The sequence below is a fragment of the Gymnoscopelus microlampas genome (genome assembly GCF_963454915.1).
Source record: "Gymnoscopelus microlampas genome assembly, contig: SCAFFOLD_73, whole genome shotgun sequence".
Lineage (NCBI taxonomy): Eukaryota > Metazoa > Chordata > Actinopteri > Myctophiformes > Myctophidae > Gymnoscopelus > Gymnoscopelus microlampas.
Genome location: NW_028155853.1, coordinates 98,788 through 119,821, shown reverse-complemented (window position 1 = coordinate 119,821; position 21,034 = coordinate 98,788). Strand labels below are relative to the sequence as shown.

General features: G+C 41.0%; 2 protein-coding genes across 2 annotated transcripts in view; both read right to left on the bottom strand.

The window, feature by feature from the left end:
- The window catches only part of LOC311041217 (putative high affinity immunoglobulin gamma Fc receptor IB), a gene marked incomplete at its 5' end in the record, with an annotated part of 80,987 nt that extends 66,780 nt beyond the window's left edge, over positions 1-14,207 (bottom strand). Inside the window, one exon of the mRNA XM_084086126.1 lies at positions 14,177-14,207. Within this exon, the coding sequence (XP_083942252.1) occupies positions 14,177-14,207 (31 nt within the window). The remainder of the gene's footprint in view (positions 1-14,176) is intronic.
- Positions 5,771-12,457, bottom strand: LOC311041218 (contactin-2-like). The gene is made up of 8 exons (XM_084086127.1): positions 12,410-12,457; positions 11,987-12,256; positions 11,598-11,840; positions 8,848-8,988; positions 7,114-7,129; positions 6,923-7,017; positions 6,046-6,096; positions 5,771-5,947 (listed from the first exon to the last, which is right to left on the bottom strand). The coding sequence occupies exons 1-8, from the start codon at positions 12,414-12,416 to the stop codon at positions 5,913-5,915; spliced, it is 858 nt and encodes a 285-aa protein (XP_083942253.1). The 5' UTR covers positions 12,417-12,457; the 3' UTR covers positions 5,771-5,912.
- Positions 14,208-21,034: the final 6,827 nt, after the last annotated feature.

The following is a 21,034-nucleotide window of genomic DNA, read 5'->3' as shown; positions in this document are numbered from 1 at the left end:
TCACCTCGAGAGACTGATCTGACTCCATAATTCTGAGAAACCACGCCTCACAAGCCATACCCGGGGAGCGTGTTTGCAAGCGTCCTTGTATTCACCCATAGTAGGCGGTATACCAAACAGTGTCTACTGTAAGTGCTCAGCCTCAGATCCGGTCTAGATCCCGCCTACTGTATCCGCTAATTTTACCGCACACATATATGCACGGCAAACCGTTTCCGTGTCCGATCTAGAGACCGGCTTGACAAACTACGCCCCACCGAAATCGAAACATGCTGTGATGTAAACAAAAAAAAATCATTGTCATCATTGGTAGGCATTTGTAGCATAATCACACAATATACATCCTAATGAATCCACTATGATTCATATGAATTATGAAGAACAAAAAAATTTAAAAAAAATGTCTCCGTGTCTGTTCAGAGTTTTAGTTAAGGGTTGCCTGACCAGACTCATGATGATGGAGAAGAACATAACTGTGACCTCATGAGGCCAGGAACCTCAAGGTTAGGATGTTTGCCATTGGGGTGAAAAAGGTCACTTGTTGTGACATCTAGTGGCCTAAATGAGACACCACAGCCTTGACCTATTATCATGATCACCCCATGATTCAATATCAGTGTTGTAGACCACCGAAGTGCTCTGTTTTTATGGGCTTTCAGACCAATGTCTAGTTCCATTATGTCTTTGCCTAAGGCTAAAATGTAATTTCTGGTTCCCTGGTCTTTATGTGACAAAGAACCAGTAGGTTTCAAAGAGTATATTAAGACAAAGACCGTGAACACAAGGATCCCAGATCATGACACTGCCAGGTGATGGAACGGGAAGTCCATATTTTGTGTAGAATATTTACATCACACTTTGTAGTTTATTCATAAACATATTAATACTCTACACTCTGTCTTTACTGCATACTGCACTGTGTACTTAAATGCTACTCCTATATAGTATATTAGTAGTAGTAATATTATTATCCATTATGAGACAGTTACTATGTGTGTAATACCCAGTCACATGAACACAATGCCGGTAGGTTTATTTGTGGGAAAAGGTAATTCAAATGCTTGTCCTTTGTATAAAATAATAATTGTAGTAATTAGTGCATTGGATAATGGACTAATTACTAGTATTATTATTAGTACAACAGAGGATTCAGACATATTCATTTAATAACCCAGACGTACACACAGTTATGTTAATAATTCAGATTATCAGCCTTGATGTTCATTATGTTAGTCTTGTCTAAAGCAATGGGTTCTGACAGGATATGTGCCAACATGGCTGTGTGCCAACATGCTCTCTCTGAAGACAGGAAACCACAAGACCTGAAACAGAATCCCATGACGCTTTGTGGTGATTTCTCTTACTGAGAAAGTACCTTACACTTACAGCTTAAAACTCACACTATGAGGTTAAACTTACTTTGTTAACACAACGATAACACAACACTGAAATGACAACACCATTGCGCAGTGCATGGGCTTCAACGTATGCATGCTTGTCTTGACCATGAACTGTGATGTTCACAGTGTTGCTTCTCTCCCCTGATGAGAACTCACACAGGTAGGCTACAGGCCGCGGCTGTACAGGTAGAGCAGAGGTTCCCAAACCTTTCAGCTGACACCCAAAAGATGAATTTGGTGTCTCCCTTGAACCCAAACTTACATAAACACATTATGAAGGCCCTATTTCAAAAATGGAATTTGTTTTTACTTCTTTAAGTTCTTTTATATGTTTGAATCATTTGAAATAATAATTAAAAACGAATATGTTATAAATGTTAAAAAAGGAGATATTTACTCACAACAACCGATAAAAATGGGTCAGTGACCCAGAAATTGGTCCTGACCAGTGTTTGGGTAACCCTGTGGGTAGAGGATGGTACAGGAGCATTTTATAATTTCATCTCAGACAGAGACATTTTCTTGTATCATACAGCCATCATGGTGTCCATCTTATACCCCACAGGTCACTGAGAGTGACAGAAACTCATATTGAAAGAACTGGCATCATATTTTTTTTCCAATTGATGTTTGGCTTTATAAATTTAAATTTATTTCAGTTTTGTCTCTTTTCTAAGTTTTTCCTTAATTTTAGACTAGTCTCTTACTGGTTGTTGGTTACACAAACATCCTTTAACCGTCAGTGAAATTAGTCATTGCATGCACACATTCCACAACAGCGTCAGAAGAATAATTATGTTATATACTGTATACTTAGAAACATGAAGCAGTATAACACATGGTGAGTGTTCATGAGGACTGCAGCAGAGGACAGAAATTTAGTTTGTTTTGTGGTTTTTTTACACCTTAAAACCACAGAGCATCTATACAGGATGTAACAGCTACATAGACCACTGAGCTCATTGTTGATAGGTTTTGTTTCCATAGAACTGTTTGCTGCTGTGGTTAATATAGTGTACGTAGATGTTTCAATATAAAAAAAATAGCCACTTGCACAGAGAAAATGTTTTGTTCCGAAAGGTGGGGGTGTGGATGGGTTTGCTAACTGTAACCGTGCACTCTTCCTCAGGCTGTCCTTCTTCACTCAACTGAAAGCTCTCCATCTATTAAAACAATAAAAATCATATAACACAAAATGTAACATTAGATTAGAAAAATGCTATAGCTTTATTTAACACCATTGTTGAATACTTGATTCTCATTGGGACCATATATACATTCTCTAATGGTTACAAGTCCGACGGTTTGCCGCTCAGCAGACTACACCTACACCTACACCTAAGTAAACTTCAAGCTATACTTTTAGGTAGTAGAGAGGCAAGAATGTTAGGGCTGGCCTGGGATAACATTCAGTTATGTTGCTATATAGGCTTAGACTGCCAAGACTTGACAAGCGCTTGCTCCTGGGGGAATGTTGGGTCAAGGTCTCTGTAAGAGAATGGTCTTGACCTGCTTTACACATAAAGTGTCTTTGAGGCAACTTGTAATTTGTCACTATATGAATAAAATGTATTGATTGAATGGTTGAATACATGTACTTGTTCTACCCCAAACATTTTAAATTGTATGATAAAAATGTAATGTTTCTTCGATTTGTTTTTAAATCATGAAACAAAGTAATTTAAAAATATATATATTCAATGTGGGGTTTTTGTGTTGAGTTGGTATTATAATGTGCTGGTGGTGGTTTTGATGTTGGAAGTGTCCTGTCAGGATAGACAATTCTAATTATCCTTGTATTTATCTAATTATCCCTGTAATTACAAATGACTAATTACCTGCAATGAATATAATTCATAGACAGAAGCAGGACACATTCGAATCAATGAAAAAATATTTATTATAAATTGTTTACATTACAACTTATTTACATTACAAATTATTTGTATGGACAAAAATCATTGCATGCACACATTCCACAACAGCGTCAGAAGAAGAATTATGTTATATACTGTATACATACTTACAAACATGAAGCAATATAACACATGGTGAGTGTTCATGAGGACTGCAGCAGAGGACAGAAATTGAGTTTGTTTTGTTTTTTTACACCTTAAAACCACAGAGCATCTGTACAGGATGTAACAGCTACATAGACAACTGAGTTCATTGTTGATAGGCTTTGTTTTCAAAGAAACTGTTTGCTGCTGTGGTTAATATACGTAGATATTTCAATACCTATTAAAAAAATAGGGGGGGTGCGGATGGGGGGGGGGGGGTATGTTTGCTATGAGAATTACTGTAACCGTCCACTCTTCCTCAGGCTGTCCTTCTTCACTCAACTGAAAGATCTCCATCTATTAAAGGGACACTTCACCCAAAAAAACTTTGAATTTATGGATATTTTTTAGTTTTTGTCTCATTCCTAAGACAATAATTTGATGACCAGCGGACCGGTAGGCAGCGGTTCCGGTAGGAGACACAACGAGTCGGTGTGTCTCCTACCGGAACCGCTGCCGGTCATCAAATTATTGTCTTAGGAATGTAACAAAAAACTAAAAAAATATCCATGAATTCAAGTCTCCATGGGGTGACTAATCCACTGAAACAAAGTTTTTTTTGGGTGAAGTGTCCCTTTAAAACAATAAAAATCATACAACACAAAAATGTAAGATTATGTTGAAGAATCCTATAGCTTTATTACACACCATTGTTGAATACTTGATTCTGATTGGGACCATACATACATTAGAGCACTCATGCAACTGTCTCTAACCATTGCTCTGAGCATCTATACAGGATGCAACAGCTACATAGATCACTGAGCTCAGAGTTGATAGGCTGTTTCCATAGAACTGTTTGCTGCTGTGGTAGATGTTTCAATACCTATACAAAAATAGCCACTTGCACAGAGAAACGTCAAACTTGTTTGATCAGAAAGGTTGGGTGCGGATGGGTTTGCTATAAGAAACACTGTGTGTGTGTGTGTGTGTGTGTGTGTGTGTGTGTGTGTGTGTGTGTGTGTGTGTGTGTGTGTGTGTGTGTGTGTGTGTGTGTGTGTGTGCGTGCGTGCGTGCGTGCGTGCGTGCGTGCGTGCGTGCGTGCGTGCGTGTGTGTGTCTTTTTACTAACAATCTACAAGGGTCCTTCAATGCTATAATTTTAGGTAGTAGAAAGGCTGTATAGCCTTAGACTGCCAATACTTGATAAGTGCTTGCTCCTGGGGGAATGTCGGGTTAAGGTCTCTGTAAGACAATGACCTGCTTTACACATAAAGTGTCTTGAGACAACTTGTAATGAATAAAATAAAATAAAATGTATTGATTGAATGGTTGAATAAATGTACTTGTTCTACCCCAAACATTTTAAATTGTATGATAAAAATGTAAAGTTTCTTGGATTTGTTTTTAAATCATGAAACAAGTCATTTAAAAAAACTATACATTCAATGTGGGGTTTTTGTGTTGAGTTGGTATTTTAATGTGCTGTGGTGGTTTTGGTGTTGGAAGCGTCCTGTCAATTACATCCTGTCCCACTTATTCAATCTTCCACTAAAAACATATCTGATAGATTGATGGATAGACAAATCTAATTATCCTTGTAATTATCTAATTATCCTTGTAATTACAAATGACTAATTACCTGCAATGAATATAATTCACAGACAGAAGCAGGAAGCATTCGAATAAATTCAAAAATATTTATTATAAAATGATTTACATCAAAAATTATCTACAATACAAATTATTTGTATGGACAAAAAATGTACATAGTTTATAATGATTCATGAGGAATGTTTACGCAAGTACAGATGTGAAATTGGATTGAAAATAAGGAAAAATCTAAAGTTTCAAGATTGCCTCTACTATTTGATGCACATGCCAAAACCCATTAAATGAAAACTTTATTGATATTTCACACATTATTATCAAAGTCAACACAACATTATTACAATTTACAATTGAAGCATTTAACAGACGCTCTTAATCCAGAGCAATTTACAGTAAGCAAGGTAAACACAGGGTAATACACAAGTATTTACAATTACATGAAGCCCTGACTTTCACTCCCTGCATTGCCAACCTAAAAAACATAATGCTATAAATAAAAGTATAGTAAATTAATTATAATCATACATAATCATAAGGTCTCAATCTACGACCATCCTGCTGAGGAGTCCTTGAGCAAGGCACTGAATAGGGGTGTGTGTGTGTGTGTGTGTGTGTGTGTGTGTGTGTGTGTGTGTGTGTGTGTGTGTGTGTGTGTGTGTGTGTGTGTGTGTGTGTCTGTGTGTGTGACTGTGTGTGCGTGCGTAAGTGCATGTGTGTGTGTGTGTGTGTGTGTGCGTGCGTACGTATGTGTGAGCGTGCGTGCGTGTCAGTATCACATCTACTCCTCACACAGTGGCATGTGTGACAGGCAGTAGTGTGCTGAACTCTCGGAAGGTCCTCGGTTCGATTCCCTGCTCCTCCTGGCTTCGTGTTGAGATTTCCCTGAGAGAGACACTGAACTCTTAATTGCTCCCTGAGCGCGCCCTGGGACTGGACACTGATGGGTCAAATGCAAAGAAGTTATGAAACCAAAACTAAAAACCAAACTAACTGAGATTAAAATCACTGGATTTGATCTTTAAAAAGTACCTGTACCATTTTCATAGTCATCTGAGTGCTGGATTACTCCATACATGCTTTGGTCGCCTAAAGGTAAACAAATAAACAGTGTTTCGTATTTCTGTTATTATTTCAAACATGATTCAAAAAGGACATTGAGACACGCCCCATTCCTATACAAACCCATTATAACTCAATTTTATGTTAGATTCATCAAAAACACCCGTCCTTTGTTCTGGTGATTCACCGTGCCCTCCTAATACGTGAGGGGGCCATGTTTTTTTTATTACTTTTTTCATTTATTTTATTTCATTTTGTTATTGTATTAATTTAGTTTCATTTCCCCCCAAAAAATATAAAAAATAAATGAAAAAAGTAATCGAAAAAACATGGTCTCCTCACGTATTAGAAGGACAATGCCAGTCACCAGAACCAAGGACAGGTGTTTCCGATGAATCTAACATGGTTAAAACGGTGTTTGAAGTTACAATGGGTTTGTATAGGAAGGGGGCGTGTCTGATAAAATGAATGTCAAATATCTAAATACTGAATCAAGCACTGTCCGGGGTGCTCCCAAAAGCCTGAGTAGACGATAAAATTACCCAAACAATTTTTGAAAGTGAGATATCCCTTTTCGATGCTTTATTTTATTTGTTAAACATTATAATTTAGATAAAAAATAGAACCAGATCTCAGAAGTGTATCAAATCACTGTGGTGTTTCCGGCTTGGCCGAGCGTCTACTACACACACAATTGGCCCGTGATCGGGGGATGGAAGCCGGGTGGGGAGGGTGAATTAATTGGCATAACGACTAAATTGGGGATAAAAAGGGGTATTAAAATAATTGGCTACCCTAACAAAAGAAAGAAAAAAAAGTGTTCCTAACGACCATAATTGGTTCAAAGACTGACCATGCTGCAGTGGGCAGTACACATCATCAGCCTCACTTTGATTGGTCCTCTGGTCTGCAGCCGAGCCCTGATTGGTTCCCTGAGACTGAACGGTTCTGTAATTAAAATATGTTTAACAGAAATTAAGTAGAGAACAAGATGCTCTACTGCTGTCCTGTTGATGAATAGACAGAGATCAATACTGTATTTACCTGACACAACATGGATCTGTAAAAAGAAAAAAAAAGTAATAAATAGTTGTGCATTTACATTGCTCACTCAAAATGTTTTATGTAGAGTTATTCAGTACTTATAATGTAGATGTAATATAATATAAAATAATAATAATAATAATAAACTTTATTTGTATAGCACCTTTCATGACATGAAATGCAGCGCAAAGTGCTTTACAGAGCAAGAATACAGTTACAGTTACAACCAATTTAACAATAAAGCAAACAAAAAATAAAATAAAATAAAAGCAAAAGCATAAGACATTAAAATAGGCAATACAGTGAGGACTTAAAAATCAACCAAAGAGTCAGCTAAAAGCAAGAGTGAAGAAATAGGTCTTGAGCTGTGCTTTAAAGCTATCGACAGAGGCTGCCTGCATCTCGAGTAGGTCAGCACTTGAAGACCTGAGGGTCCGGTTTGGAACATGTCTCTCTAGGCAGTCATAGAGGTAGGAAGGTGCCAGACCATTTAGAGCTTTATAAACTATTAAAAGAATTTTAAAATCAATCCTAAAAACAACCGGGAGCCAGTGTAGTGAAGCTAGAACTGGAGTGATATGTTCTCTCATTCTAGTTTTAGTTAAAATTCTGGCTGCCGCATTTTGAACAAGTTGTAATCTGTCAGTTGTTTTCTTAGGCAGGCCAGAGTAGAGTGCATTGCAGTAATCAAGCCGAGAGAAAACAAAAGCGTGGATCAGCGTTTTTGCGTCGTCTAACGACAGATAGTCTCTAATTCGCGCAATATTTCTAAGATGAAAGAAAGCAATCTTGGTGACATGATTAATGTGTGCATTAAAATTCAATTCAGAATCGATAATAACCCCCAGGTTCTTTACTGTGGTGTTACTTTCTACAGCCAGGTTACCAAGTCTACTTATTATTGATTCTCTCTGCTCACTGGAGCCAATTATGAGAATTTCTGTTTTATCCTCATTTAGCTTAAGAAAGTTCTCACTCATCCAGCATTTTATACTGGACAGACAGGTCAACAATGGGTCTAGAGCGCAGGGGTCGTCTGGAGCTACCGAAAGATACAGCTGGGTATCATCAGCATAGAAATGGAAGTTCACTCCGTGATCGGCGATGAGTTCTCCCAGTGGTAGTATATACAGGGAGAACAATAAGGGACCCAGAATTGAGCCCTGTGGAATACCAGAACAGATGTCATGTTTGTCTGAGTCAAAATTAGCTAGGCTGACAAAATAGCTTCTGCCTGTTAGGTAAGAGTAAAACCAAGACAAGGCTGTGCCTGACAAACCAATCCAGTACTCCATGCGTTGTAGTAGAATTTTGTGATCAATCGTGTCAAAAGCAGCGGTTAAGTCAAGGAGTAGAAGAACAGATATATTTTTGTTGTCAGCGGACACCCTAAGATCATTAATTACTTTTACAAGTGCTGTTTCTGTGCTATGACCTTTCCTGAAGCCAGATTGGAATTTGTTATGAACCTTATTGTTCTGTAGGAACACATCCAGTTGATGAAAGATAGTTTTTTCTAAGACCTTTCCCAAAAAGTACCTCTCCTCCCTCTGAGTTTATGTTCCTGCTTCTTAGTCACATTAACATACGTCATATCTTCACTCTGTCTGTCTGTCCTACAGCCTGCAGCCATTGGTTGAGCAATCAATGGAAATAGAAAAATGATCAGGTTAGCTGCCAGTACAAATCATTGTTTTCTCCAAATGACTGTCTGTGTGAACATCACTGACATACCTCTGCATTTCCTCCAGAAACACTGACCGAGAATCAGTAGAAAGATGGAGACTCCAGCCCCTATCAGAGAGTAGAAATATGGAGGCAGAGAGGAAGAGGGAGGAGGGTCTGGCTGGTCGTTGTCTTTGTAGGCTGGAGAATCTGAATAAGAACATATTCATCTTAAAGGGATATTTCACTTTCAAAAAAACTTTGGGTCACTTTATCGTCTACTCAGGCTTTTGTGAGCCCCCCTGACAGTTTTTAAGTTGCTTGATTCAATATTTACGGGGCCAGGCTTCCAGCATGGACCCGTTTTGTTATTCAGATTATTCCGTTTCTTCTGCCACTTTTGGCAGTTCTGGCTGAACCGTGCAGTCGCTTTTTATGAAACTCGGCCATATGATAGATGGTCATGAAAAACGATCAAGAAATAATTCTTACAATCTTTCGTCAAAAGGTGGCGCTATAGCACTCAATTGAAAAATGCCAACTTTGAACAGGTACAACTCATGCCCTGTTTCACCTACAGCCATGAAACTTCGATGCACACATGCGTCTCCTCATGCTGAACAACTTTCACACTCTGACTTTTGACCTCTGACCTTTAGATCTCCCACCATTTTGAATGATATGAAAAACAGTTAAAACCTATCTCCTCCTGGGATTTTTGAGTAATCTGCACAAAACTTTTTACACGTGAACTTTGGACCTATGCCAAAAAACGTTTGCAAAATATTTTCCATAAGTGAAAAAATGAAGCTTTAATGAGCCAATGAATATTGCAGTTTTATGACAATTATTCATCTGCCCCTAACACATACATGCAGACTTACCATTCTTTGAAACTTTGCAGAAATGTAAAGGGCCATTCCAAATATCACTGAAACCAATCTTACTCCAATTGGTCAAACGGGGGCGCTATAGCAATTTTTTGAAAATGCAAACTTTAAACAGGCAAAAGTCATGCCTCGTTTGGCCGACAGCCATTAGACCTGCTTACACATGTGCCTTGACTAATGAGGAACACATCTATCACGTTGACCAGTAAGCACCGCCCTTAGATTGTCCGCAATCTTGAGCAGTTTGAAAAACACTTAAACCCAGGATTTTTCAGCTATTTGCGTGAAACTGTATCATCTGTGTGATCTCCTTTCAAAGGTTCTTGTCTGTTGGTGGCTTCTCGCTTAAATGTGTGCCCTACAACCTGAAGGTCACAAGTTCAAGCCTCACTTGGTGCAGACTTCATCTAAGTTGCATTTCACACAACATGACTATCAATGAATACATCTGCAATTGTTAAAGATAACATGAAATACTTAATTGAGTGTTTTTTACATACAGCTGATCTACAATCTCACAACTTTTCAGATAGCAATGAGAGTACGTTTTTTCAATGTATAACATACTTCATTGTGAAAATAGCCGATGTACAATCTGACAACTTTTAATGGTTTGTGAGCTTGTAGATCGGCTACTTTCACTAGTTTTGCTTCTGAGGAGATGTACAATTTCTTCATTGGTAAATGGTTTGTGAACGAGTGATCTTAGTGTTAGTGAAACAGGGGCTTGGGTCATGACAGAAGGCAAGCGTTTGTCATCCTCAACAGACAACATCAGCCTGGACAAAGCTATAGCACTATATGTAGTGTTGCAGCTACCTAAAAGTGCCTCACAACCGCAAGGTTGCTGGTTCAAGCCTCACTTGATGCACACTCATTTAAGTTGAATTGCAAAAAACATGACTCAATCTATTCCGTTTCCATGGCTCTCTCTTCAATCTATTCCGTTTCCATGTCTTTCTCTTCAATCTATTCCGTTTCCATGTCTCTCTCTCTGTCTCTTCAATCTATTCCGTTTCTATCTTCAATCTATTCCGTTTCCATCTCTCTCTCTCTCTCTCTCTCTCTCTCTCTCTCTCTCTCTCTCTCTCTCTCTCTCTCTCTCTCTCTCTCTCTCTCTCTCTCTCTCTCTCTCTCTCTCTCTCTCTCTCTCTCTCTCTCTCTCTCTCTCTCTCTCTCTCTCTCTCTCTCTCTCTCTCTCTCTCTCTCTCTCTCTCTCTCTCTCTCTCTCTCTCTCTCTCTCTCTCAGGGGCGGCCATAGCTGAGTGGTTAGTGAGCCCGCCTAGGGAGGCTCTGGTTGCCCCAGGTACGATTCCAGGCCAGGTCAGCAAAACACCCGTCCTTGGTTCTGGTGACTCACCCTGCCCTCCTAATACGCGAGGGGGCCGTGTTTTTTCGATTACTTTTTTCAGTTTATTATTATTATTTTTTTATTGTATTTAATTTTTTTAATTTTCAAAAAAATATATTAAAAATAAATGAAAAAAGTTATCGAAAAAACACGGCCCCCTCGCATATTAGGAGGGCAGGGTGAGTCACCAGAACCAAGGACGGGTGTTTTTGATGAATCTAACATGCTAAAAAATGTTATAGTTATAGTTATTGCGAACGCGGAAGGAGGCGCGGCGATTGATTAATTACCTTGTTTATTTTAAGGCGCACCGGACAAGAGCATCTGCTAAATGCTTAATTGTATGTTTTGTAATATTAATATTAATCTAAATCTACAAAGTAACTTTTAACTAGAATTGTTTTGGAGTAAAGGGTACAGTATTTGCCTCAGAGATGTAGTGGAGTAGAAGTATTAAGTATTGAAATACTGAAGTAAGGCAGCTGACCAATCAGCACAACCTCTCAGTCCTTTTATCACTCCTCATAAGCAGGTCAAAGGTTGGATATGTGATACATACTATTACACAACTATCTCACCTCTCACATCCATCCAGCTCTCTAGTGACTCTCCATGGTCGGAGATGTGACACTTGTAGAATCCTTCATCAGACTTGTGCACATTGAGGATGGTCATCTGTCCTGTAGACTCAGTCCTGAAGAGAGATCCATCTTTATAGAAATCAGCTGGGAGGTCAGAGGATGTCTTGGTCCTACAGCGCAGGGTGACATTACTTCCTTCCATCACAGGAAGTACAGGTCTCTCCAGGATCACAGCTCCATCTGAACAATGATAACAGCAGAATAACACCTGAACAACCTCAACATGATGACGTTACATACAATTTTAATGATCTTTAAGAAACAACTATAAGACATCAAATAAAACAAAAACAAAATCAAACAAGTTATTGATTTGCTGAACGTACCAGTCACCGTGATATTAACAGTATTACTCTTTCCCTCTGAAGACTCACACCAGTAAACTCCACTTCCTGATAAGGGGAGCAAGGGACTGTAAATACATCCTGTGGTGTTCATCTTCCCCCAGTCATATTCACCACACTCTGATGGGACATTTGCGATATCTGTCCTCTTCAGTCTCCAGACAGTAGAGTTAGATTGTCTGTCCTCACAGCTCAGAAAGACAGACTCATGTTTAAAGAACTGAGATCTGTCAGGACTGAGTCTGAGAGACACTGGGGGCAGAGACAGAGAAGAAAGTTGATTTTCTGATAGTTGAATCATGTGCTGTATGTTAAAAGTCTAAAATATATTTATTGTTAGAGTTATGATTCTGTTGATAATTGTGGATAATTTGAACACCGTCAGTATAAGACCAACAGACTTACCTCTCATAGCATCACCACTGTTTTGAACTTCTGTTGAACCAATCACCACGGAATATATCACTAGAGAGGGAGGGGGAGGGGGAGGGGGGGGGCGGGGGTGGGTAGAATCAGAAGACGTTTTGTTATGTTTGCACATAATGAATTTGTCTCAGTGAGGTTCGAGCATTAAACTGAATAATGGTAGTATGGAAACATTTACAAACTATTTAGAATAGATAACAACAGCAACACAACAAATGGTTTCCATAAGGCATATCAATACATTTTAAGACATGTAAAAGGCATAATAGATTGAATAAAGTAGTAATAATATAAATTAAAGTAAACTAAGCTATATTTAGGTTGGGACTGTTCATTTAATGTTCATGTTCATGTTACTTTAAACACATTAGTGTAAAACGTTTTGATTTGATTTATTTAGCACACATTTTAAAAACAATACAGAAACAGGGGGGGGGGTCTAGTGTTGTACTTGTGTATTTGAGATTGTTTTAGTAATAAGTAATTAATAAAGTAATAAGTAATTATTAAAGTGGAGCAGAGTGGTCAAGTCGTTTTGAGAAAGCAACAGTTCTGACCAATCTTTTAGATTAGTACTATGGAGGTAGGAATCATATGTGCTGGCCCATGTTAAATGTGGATAAATCAAGCTGTAATATAATGTAAGCAGACAGTTCTGATTGACCAGGCCACAAATTGTCCTGATGACACCAAGCGATCTAGACACTTTGTTACAAAAGAGATTGATGTGTTCTTTCCAACTGAGTTTCTCGTCTACTAAAACTCCTAAGAATTTAACAGAGGCAACTTGTGATATCTTAATATCATTAATAATAATTTTACTAACATCTTTGCAATATTTTATATTAGTTTTCATCAGCAAATACAATAAAGTTGGACTTTTTCCACATTTACGAATAACTTATTTGCTTGGAACCATTTGGAAATGTGTTTCATGCCTTTGTTGGCCTCAGATATGAGAGAATGAAAGTCGGTGTGACCGAATTGGTGTCATCAGCAATTGGAAGTAACTTTGAACAAACAGCAGGTAAATCATTAATATAAATCATTAATATAAATAAGAAATAGCAAAGGACCCAAAATTATCACTGGGGACTATAATGTTGCCCCACCTACTGTACCATTTACTGATACAAATTGTTCCCTATCGCATACATAGCTCTGTAACCATTTAGAAATGTGTTCCAAATGTTGATTTTCCAAATGTAGATACATGCGTTTGTAGACAAATTTCTCCAAGACAGGACAAAAAACAGGACAAAATTGATATTGGGCGATAGTTTGTAAAGCAAACATGATCCCCAGATTTAAAAAAGAGGAATTATTTTAGCAACTTTCATACCGGTGGGAACAATGCCATGTTCCATGGACTTAGCACAGATGTATGTTAGTAGTGTTACAATGAAAGAGCTAATCTCTTTCATCATGTACTGATTTCATCGTGACCTGCAGCAGATTTTAGACTTTTTCGTGTGCCAGTGTTTTGTGCCAAAAAAGTGATCTGAGATATCTGTGTAGAGGACACCACTCTGGATCACATGACCCAAGGAGTCAAATGTTTATTTTACAAACAAAGATACAACCTGCCTTAACAAGCTATATTTTTTAGACCCAACTTTGATTGAAATCATTCCCCATGCATCATCCATTGATCAACTGCCATGCTTATTATCTTCTTAATCTTCATCTCAATTAGACCTATTCTAACCCTAACGTAATAATACATTTTACTGTGTTTCTACTCACAGATTAGAATGTAGAGTGATGTTTGCTCCATCCTGTGTAACTAACTGCTCACTGTCTGACTGACTGTTACGCACTGACAGTGTCCTCCTACTGCTGTTGTGGCGGGAGGAGTCTACATTGATGCTGCGTTCAGACTGGCAGCTACAACACTAGCAGTGGCAGCTATTGGGCGGGAAGTTGTCCTCCTATTTTGAGCTCTTGCCCAATGCTGAAACACTGACCAAAATAATAAGTGCCCTGACATTTCTACTTGAAAATAGATGGATGCAGTAGATCACCTCCCCCCAACAATGCCTCCAAACGTGTCCATACTGTGGGAGTGTTGTAGATAATGTTGAGTCGTTTTAAAAGTTACATTTAGTGTAGTGACCTGATCCTGATCCTAGATCATCAATTAAATGCAAGTTTTGCCTCAAGTTTATTCTAATGCATTCTTAATAATTAGGCGGCAGGGTAAGATCATGGCCAGAAAAACAAAGTCCGCTGAAGTCTAGTGAAGTGTTCATTTATCGGGTCTATTATTTGTTATTGTCCTTATAAAAATATGCCAGCATGGATGTCTGGCTTTAGTGACACATATTCCTTGTGAAGACAGAGAGGCATCTGGGAAACATCATTTTCTTTTAACATGTATAACTCAAGAGTGCAAATCTGAAAGAATACTGGGCAACTGTATAGCTTAACGCTGTGGTGTTCCCACCCCCTAAATGTTTGTTTTCGATCTTGTCCCCCTTTTCACCTCTATACCTGTTTGCATGCATGGAAGATCACGACAATAGACATGCTTAATTGGGTCGTACTCAGCAGTATAGAAAAGTTTCTGCCGTTTCTTCCGTTTTTTGCACACATGCACCTTACAGGCTTTCACTATTTTACGTCACCACCAACAAAGTAGAGATTCGTCCAGAGCACCATGCTACGCTTCGCCGACCGCCGCCAGCAATGACGTGCCAGGAACAGACAGTGCCAGGACAACCAGTGCCGCCAGCATCACCGCGGTGCTTTGATCAAACAGCACCACGACGCCAGCATCGACCACCGCAGCCAGCATCACTACCGTGCCTGGAATAACCACCGCGACGCCAGGCCCTGCAGCACACACTACTAGTGTTGTTAGAGCCATATTTACGTTTCTGTTGTTTTACTTTTTTGATGACGTCACTGCGTCTGCGGGGCGTGGTCAAGGCCAAGGCCAAGGGTTGTCATGGTATTTAACACGTTCTGTAATCAAGCGCAGGTGTTGCTTGTGGCAGAGGCACACAGTTTTATACTGTGCTCTTGAGAGCCATGTTTGAGAGGACTGTTTGGCGTATATTTCCTTGCATTTAAGTTACATTTATGCTTTGTATGCTGACAGTGACGGAGAATAAATTATCCCCTTTGTTAAACTCAACAGTACGGTTTGGAATTCAGTTTCTTACAGAGCGCACGTCTGAACTTAATACCTGACCACAGGCATCCATGTAGTGGCTAAAAAGTATAGGACTTTCTGACGCTACATTTAGGTATAAATGTGTGTGTTTGTGTGTACGGAGGCGACCGGCTACGGAGCCACGGCGGAGACGGGGACCCACGGCGGACGATCAGCGGACAGCGGGCCATCAGCGGGCGGTCAGCTGTGAGGTGCCGTACTGTGAGGGATCGCCACCCGGAGCTACAGGAGCGAACCGGGGACATCCGACAGACGACACCGCACGCCAGCAACAGCCGGCCCAGCGGTGAGCGCGACTGGACCGGACCACACGTCGGGTGCGCACCATCTCCGACCTACACCACCTTCTCGTACGCTGACGGACGTCAGTGTTTTGGTTAGTGGTAGCCTACGATTAGTGGCGCAGCGCCGATAAGACAATAAAACAATGGCCATTGTAAACATGTGTGCACACTAACATGAACAAATCCAATGCATTGGTAACAAGCGCCTTAAAAATACTTTTGCGCGTTAAGGCGTATTGTTTGGACTAGACTAGACTGTATTGCGGGTGGAGCACGGAGCATTGACTTTATTTATTTATTATGGAGAAAGAGGAGGCGCAAACTTGCGCTCATGAAGAGGTGGAACTTGACGTTGGTGGGGATGGGGCTTTGGGAAAACGCATGGTAAAAATGACACCTAAAGCATTGTTGGAGAAAATTGATGGTTTGGAGAAGGAGCGAAAGGCTAAACTGAATAAACTTTTGAAAATTAAGGAAGACATCATTGCCTTGTTTAAGGAGCAACATGCAAATGAGGCAAATGGTACATTTCGCACATCATTTATGGGGTTATATGGTGAAGCCAAAAAGGTTCAAGGTACTTTAATGGGTTTGCTGCCTGAGGCTGAAGCAAAGAAACACCAAACATGGTATAATGCAAAAATGTTGAATTTTGATGCGTTTATCGAGGCGGTGAATGAAGGCAGGTTTACATGCAAGGTACAAGGTTCCCCTGGTGATTTTGATGATGATGATGATGACAATGGTGAGGTTGACAATGAGGATTTTGTTGCCGCCGGCAAAGGTAAAAATGCAAATGAGTGTTTTGTTGCCACCAATGATGGTGGAAATGTTGATGAGGTTACTATTGAGCCCCATGACAGCATTTCAAATGTTACGTCCAAAGTTTATTCAAAACACCATAAATCCACCGCTTCAAGGTCGAGCCAAAGATCATCCACCTCATCTGCACGCATAAAAGCGGAGGCGGAAAGGGCCGCACTAGTGGCTCGTGCTGCTGCGCTAAAGGAGGTGCATGCAGTGGAGGAACAAACTGAGGCTCTGAGGAGAACACAGGAGGAAGAGACTGAGGCTCTGAGGAGGAAAAAGGAGCAGCTGGAGCTAAACGCTCAAATAGCAGCCTCCGATGCTAAAATAACAGTCTTCCGGGAGGCGTTACTGGCAGGAAATCTGATGGCATGGAGTCCTACTTTAGGAAGGGTGCTAAACCTAAAACAGTGCCTACTCTTGGCCTACAGCAGTCCTCACAACAGCTTCAGCCACCACTAATGTCTGTCACATCCGAGCATCACAAAGATAAGGATCGTTTCAACCCTCGACAAAATAAACCACTGTTTCGCACATCTACTTGGGGGCCTGTGGAAAGGAAAACAAGGCAAAAATCACCCCATGCAACTCTATCATCATCTCCAAACTACAACCAACCATCAGGAGATCTCTTTCAAAAACAAAATGAAATGATGGCACTCCTTGTGCAAGCTCAAGCCTCTCACTTCCTACCACGCAGGCAAATTCCAGAGTTTGATGGGGATCCCTTAAAGTTTTGTTCATTCATAAAGGCCTTTGAGCATTGTGTGGAGGCTAAAACCAGTGACCAGGGTGACTGTTTGTATTACCTTGAGCAGTTTACTAAGGGACAGTCAAGGGACCTGGTACGCAGTTGCCTTCATATGCCCCCTGCGAGAGGTTACGTTCTGGCCAAAGACCTACTCGAGGAGCACTTTGGAGATCCAATAAAAGTAACGTCAGCTTACATGGACAAAATCATGGCTTGGCCAAATGTCAAGGCAGAGGATGCGAAAGGTCTTAAAGCCTACGCACTGTACTTGCGTCAATGTTCTAATGCCATGGGGGAGCTACAGTATTTGGAGGAGCTAAACGTGCCGGCTAACATGAAAGCTCTCATACAGAAACTCCCATACAAACTCAGGGAGCAGTGGAGAGGCAAAGCATATGACATTATTGACAAGCAAAGACGAAGAGCTTGTTTCAGAGACATTGTCAAGTTTATTGAACTACAGGTCAAAATTACTTCCGATCCGGTCTTTGGTGACATCCAAGACACACCTCTGGTTAAAGGAGAAACTAAACCCAAAACCCAACCTCAAATAAAGTCACAGTACAAAAACAGTTTTGCAACTCATGTGGCAGTTACTGACGAATCTAAAACAGAGCCACAGAGTAAGTTTCCTAGCAACTGTCTGTATTGCACAGGTGGGCATGTATTGGACCAATGCCCACAACTGGGGAAGAAGGCCCATCAGGAAAAGGTGGACTTTTTAAGAGAAAAAGGCCTGTGTTTCGGTTGCCTGTGTACAGGGCACATGAGCAGGTATTGCGACAGGCGCATTACTTGCTCACACTGCAACAAAACACACCCCAGTGTGCTACATATGGAGAGAAGGGAGGTGGATAGCAGCCTTGAAGATACCGAAGTGCCAACAATAATATCAGATTGTTGCATTACAACATCCACTTGTGGCCATACAGGGGCTGGCAACATCGGCATACTTCCCATCTTGCCTCTACAAGTGAAATGCTCAAAGGTCAGCAAAATTGTTAAGACGTATGCTTTTCTGGATCCAGGAAGCACAGGTACTTTCTGTTCGGAACAGCTGGCGAACAAATTGAACATGGAAGGCAAAAGAACAAAAATCAATTTGCACACCGTGGGTCATAGTGAGACGGTACCTAGCTACATGGTTAATGGCCTGCAAGTATCTGCTTTTACTGGCAGGCTATTCTTTGAACTTCCTGACGTATTCACCCAAAAGGAAATGCCTGTGTCTACTGACAACCTGATCAGTGAAGAGGAGCTGGATAAGTGGCCTTACCTCCAAGGTATCCAGATTCCTCAAATAGCAGCTAATGTGGACCTGTTAATCGGTACCAATACCTCCAAGTTAATGGAACCGAGGGAGGTGGTTAACAGCCATGGGGAGGGACCCTATGCTGTCAGAACCCTACTGGGGTGGATAATCAATGGTCCTTTACAGGGTAAGGACCTGCATAGTGGGAGTGGTTGCCCCACAGTTACTGTTAATTGCACAGTCAGTAGCCAGTACAATGAACCATCAGTAGACTCAACTATCACGAAAAAGAAGAAGAAACGGAGGACAGTGGCTGTCAGTGAGGTCAAAGATCAAGGCGATACAAATGACCCACCAGCTGGTGAAGTGCTCTCTTCCTCTGGGAAAAAAGGCCAGAAGGAAGAATCGGCTATGGGGAAGAAGCCCGAGCTGAACAGGGTGGTGCAAGAGCCACTCAACGCAGAAGAGCACAAAATAACCGACATGGCTAAAAAGCCAAAGAAGGCCAAGAAGCCTGCCGCCAAGAAGGCAGCAGCTAAAAGGCAAAGAAGGAGGAACAAAGGACGATGGCAGAGCTCAAGAAAGTTTTTTTGTGTTTTGGTTTATGGCTCTTTGTGAATTTTTGTTTTTTAATTGCTCTGTTTTCTCCACCAGTAGCAATTAGGGGCTGGTGTGTTAGAGCCACATTTACGTTTTCTGTTGTTTTACTTTTTTGATGACGTCACTGCGTCTGGGGGCCGCGGTCAAGGCCAAGGCCAAGGGTTGTCATGGTATTTAACACGTTCTGTAATCAAGCGCAGGTGTTGCTTGTGGCAGAGGCACACAGTTTTATACTGTGCTCTTGAGAGCCATGTTTGAGAGGACTGTTTGGCGTATATTTCCTTGCATTTAAGTTACATTTATGCTTTGTATGCTGACAGTGACGGAGAATAAATTATCCCCTTTGTTAAACTCAACAGTACGGTTTGGAATTCAGTTTCTTACAGAGCGCCACAGGCATCCATGTAGTGGCTAAAAAGTATAGGACTTTCTGACGCTACAAGTGTCACTGCTGTGCTGGGAACGAACAGCACCAACAAGACCACCAGGTTGGCGTCGTCTTGCTCCTCAGATTCCGACACCAGCGGTGCGGCTGCTCCAACAGACCTGTCTGCTATAGACGAATCCACAGAGCGCTCCCCTGGAGCAATCATAACTGCGGTGTCAGAATGTACACCGTAGCAGGAGTCTGACATCGCAGCGCTCTGCGGATTTGTCTATAGACGGACGGGCAGCTCAACTCAACTTCAATGATCAACGGACATGTCAGGAGCTTTTAATCCCACTGGTAAGGTCAATTTTCGAGAACAACGTTAGTCGAGATACTGAGATACTACAAGATTTGTCGGCATTTTGCGCCGGACAAGGGGGAGGACACATTTAGACGTGGTGGTTTTACAGACTGGAAACATATGAGCACTGCTTGTATGAAGCATGAGCAGGGCAATGGACATCAAGGAGCAGTAAAAAATGTTTAACCTGGTGGAGGAAACTATGCAAGGCACCAACCTGATTATCAGGGGCAGTTTTGGGCTCAGTGTCTTGCTCAAGGACAATTCAACACTAACTCAGGGGGAGACGGGATTGAACCGGGAACCTTCTACTTCTCAAGTGGCCGCTCTACCTCCTGAGCCACTGCTGCCCAAATGGCAGAGTATGACTGAAAACCAAGTTGTGTTTTTGGAGCAAGTTCCATTTGAAACGGGAAGTGCAGAGTTGACCATTCAAACTGCGTTGTTTAACGTTCCGTATCCGCTCTAGACCAATATGCATCTGCAAACAACATTCTGTCAGCCGGTCGTATCCCACAATAACAATACGCATCTCTAGAATGTATAATTTTATTTGTTGAAACAGAGGACATGTCCAAATGTTTAACAGTTAAACCTAATGAAGAAACAATGTGTAGTACCTTTGCTGGACACTAGATGAGGCACTTTACTAACATTCAGTGTGGTTCCATACCACGTGGTAATTGCTGAGAAGTATACAGGATAGGTGGGCACGAGGGACATCTAGGCACCATATTTTTGGGATGACTGGGCACTAGGAAGAGTGGGCACCTGAAGAGGTGGCCACCGGGATAACTGGGCACCTTGGATGAATGGGCACTATAAAGACATGTGGGCAACGAGTGGGCACTTAGGGGTGGAGATAACTGGGCACCTGGAGAGGTGTGCACTGGGCACCGGGATAACTGGGCACTAGGATGAGTGGGCACTAGGGACATGTGGGCACCTGGACGAGTGGGCACCAGGAAGACTGAGTACCTGAATTAGGATTTGTGTTCACA